The following is a 3484-nucleotide window of genomic DNA, read 5'->3' as shown; positions in this document are numbered from 1 at the left end:
ATCTTTCCTTAGTGGGTAAATAAACCCATTTTTTTAAAGAACAATTAAGAACTTTAGTTATAGAATATTTGTATATATTAAAACGTAAAAATAATTCTTGACAAAACTTTTGTTAGCTAGTGTTTTCGGTCCGATTGCTTAGCCAGAGACCCAAATTGGTAGATACATTCCATAGCCCCATCGATGGTCTGGGTTTGAAAGGGCTGGATCGTCAAGAAGATTATGGCCTAGCTATCTGGAAATGGAAATGTAATTTATCATGCGAATAAGTTTCACTTTGCTGGCTTACTCGAATGTTAGCATTTGGTTCTTGAAAAATATTCGAAATGTGAAAATACATATAAAAAGATGGTTAGGCTCTTTACTTGAACCCCCAAAGAAAGCCCAGCTTAGTTTTGATCAATTGGTTTTGTGGCAAATGATGGAAATACCAGGAATCTGTAGGAAATATGAAGGAATTCAATTAAATTATTGGTTTTCGGTAAGATTGAAATGAATATGGCCGTCAGCCATAAGGGAGTAATTAATACTTTTGACTCCTTGTACTGTGCATTTCCCATTCCTTAATAGTTAGCTTTTAAAAACTACTCATTCTGCATCGGATTGCGTTGGTCTGAAGCGGATTGAATTATCTCCAGAATCGAATTATTCCACTAATGAGGCGCTCTCCAGGCTCAGTACTCTGTAATCAGGACCTGCAGCCTTGCTAATTGCTCGAAGGCTTTCCATATCCGATTTACGCATACAAATGGCTGCGTAAGCGTCACTTTAAGGAATTGGATTTTCATTCCGCAACGGAATGGAAACTGCGTGTAGTGGCGGCCACGCCCCCTGACCTCCTGGGGAGGCAAAAACGAAACTTTTACGGTCCACCATAAGCTGCGCACTTTATCCGCTCGCAATGTTTATTAATGAAACTGTTTGTGATTTGCATTTTAATTTATGCAGAAATACAGAAATATACTTAATATGTGCAGGAGCAGGGCTCAAATTGAAATTCAAAGGCAGCCAGCAATTTTTAATGTTCGCCGCTCTGGTATTTTACGACTCTGGCGATGGCGGCGATGTCTGCTAAACTGAATTGATACTTAACAAGGCAAATGCGCGTGTAATTAGCATTCAGTGGAGCAGTGTCCTACAAGGACATTTGTGCCAGCGAGACTAACAAAGTCGGCAAAGTTGGCTTCAACTGGACTAACGCACTTTTACAGTCAGGACAGAAAATAGTCAATTATTATGTATTTAAACACTTTGATTAACATACAGCCCAAGTGAATCGTTTCTCCAACGTCCTATATAACTAAATGGCTCCTTCGGAGCTATGGTAACCGGTTTGGCACCGACACCTTTGTACGATCTTGGCTCAGCAATCAATATATTTTCCGGACCCGAATTGCGGGCATCAGCCAGTGTCCTTGGGGGTGAAGCGTTTCTCTCACGTCCTATATAACTGAACGGCTCCTTGGGAGCTGTGGTTACCGGCTTAGTCCTGAATCTTTTGTACGATCTGGGGCTACCATTCGGAGCGGGTCTCCCTCCCGAGTTACGGGCAACAGAGAGCGTCTTTAGGCGCGCCTCAGGCGATTTTAGGGGGGCTTGCAGGACCCTATGCAGAGTTAGCCTGGCGTGGCCCTTGCCATTGTACTTTTCTTCTATTTGAATGTTGTGGGCCCAGACCGTAAGGTGGACGTCGACGTCCGAGTTGGCCGGAAAGTTGCTCAGCTGCACAGCGACCACGCGCTGCACACCCGTCATCGTGCCGGTGGTGTCGAAAAAAGGGCCCGGATAGTACAGGACTGTGGGTTGCGGCCCATTACCCTTCGTCATACAGCTGAGCCAGATTCTGGGAGCGCCGCCGTGCTTGCGTATGACGTCCCTTAGCTCGGGAGGCGCCCCTTTGGGCAGTTCCTCGGGGGTGTCGATGGTGTTCGGCTCAAAACCGATCACCTTGTTCAGCTTGACAAAGATGCACGGCTTTCCCTCTCTGTAGCCCCACAGCTCGTCTGCATTGAAATCGCTGAAGTAATCCATGGCGTTGTCCCTCAGACCATTCAGGAACTCCTCGATCTTATCCGCAATTGGGTAGATTGTCGTGGGCTCATTGGGAAAAAACTTCAAGGTGCTTTCGTTATGTGGCACCAGCGACACGCCCGGCGCTTTCTTAAGCCAGACCGGATGGTCCTTCGGGATGATTGCGTACTTAAAGATGGCTAACCAGAAAATAACTATCAAAGCTATGAGGATGTAGAGGGTCAAATAGAACAGGGTGATACGCGTCCAGCCCCAGAGGGTGCGACCGAACAGCCTTTTCTCGTCCAGGTCAAACACCCGCTTTGACCAGGGCAGGTCCTTCTTGTGGCGGCGCATTTGCTCTCGGCGGAACTGCTTCGTCAGTTTGTACGTCCCCGCGGGGACCATCAATTCCTCGGGCATCGTAGTAACAGATATATTATATTTAAAAATATGAACGAACTCTGAACTATATACTATGAAATTTATCGTAGACAAGACTTGGAGATAACAGAGACTTTGAAGTTAAAATCGAATGTACTCAGTTTAGAAAGGCTTACATTTTATCTGGCAAAACGGGAAGAGCCAACCAATGTCTGGGGAGATAGTACTTGCTAAATCCTCTGAAATCCGTGCCCCCACAGACGTTAAATCCAAATCCAGCCCAGGCAGCGGCTGTTAACAATGCTTGTGTATTATTTATTTGCCTTTATGCCCCCGGAGCGGACTGGGGGCCCTTTGTCTAATGCGGGGGAAGCCTATTCACCCATCCTCTTTCTCTGCGATCCCCGATGAATCGGGATGTCAGTCGGCAGCAAAGTCACTCACAGGATGCGTCTGAGCGTGAACTCTTCTCGCTCGAGTGCATCGCTTGGTTTGAAATGAAGTTGCAGCGACTCTCGCCCGGCGCAGCTGCATTTCTATTGTTATTGTTAATAATTTGCCCCCTTTGTTTGCGGAAATTACAATTTTGTCAAGCCTGGGGAGGAGGAAGATTTTCTTTGGATTTTGCCTATGACTGGAAGTTAATTAGCTTTCCGGTGCAATCCGAGGACCCATTGTTCGCGGCTCAAAATCACTTCAATTGACAGGACTTTGATTATAAAGTTCATGTGTCCAGCAGTTGCCCAGTTTGACTTAACACTTGCCTTTCACATTGCCAACCTAAAGACATCTGAAACAGAATTTACTTAGATTTTCATTTATGCAAACTCAATTCACACCTCAAGTCCACGGAGTCAGTGGGTTTGCATTAATTAAGCTTTATTCAAATGGCAGATTGCAGTTATATTGAATGAATGGCATCCAATTGTAGTATCGGATTAATTGGCTCAACTTTGCCAGCTATTTAATTGGTGCGGCAGAAGCTTATTTTAGCCAAGCTTCGGTGTTTCTGCTTTTCAACAATGACCAGCAATGTATTTACAGACACTTGAAAAACTATAATAAGTAAAGGAAAAAATATATAATATAA

The 3484-nt window shown here is 44.8% G+C and overlaps 1 protein-coding gene across 1 annotated transcript; it reads right to left on the bottom strand.

The window, feature by feature from the left end:
- Positions 1-374: 374 nt before the first annotated feature.
- Positions 375-2554, bottom strand: LOC108083919 (sodium/potassium-transporting ATPase subunit beta-1). The gene is made up of 2 exons (XM_017179914.3): positions 1265-2554; positions 375-438 (listed from the first exon to the last, which is right to left on the bottom strand). The coding sequence occupies exons 1-2, from the start codon at positions 2431-2433 to the stop codon at positions 390-392; spliced, it is 1218 nt and encodes a 405-aa protein (XP_017035403.2). The 5' UTR covers positions 2434-2554; the 3' UTR covers positions 375-389.
- Positions 2555-3484: the final 930 nt, after the last annotated feature.

Source organism: Drosophila kikkawai, chromosome 3R, assembly GCF_030179895.1.
Source record: "Drosophila kikkawai strain 14028-0561.14 chromosome 3R, DkikHiC1v2, whole genome shotgun sequence".
Lineage (NCBI taxonomy): Eukaryota > Metazoa > Arthropoda > Insecta > Diptera > Drosophilidae > Drosophila > Drosophila kikkawai.
Note: the sequence above shows the minus strand (reverse complement) of the source record. Positions and strands in the feature narration are given on the sequence as shown.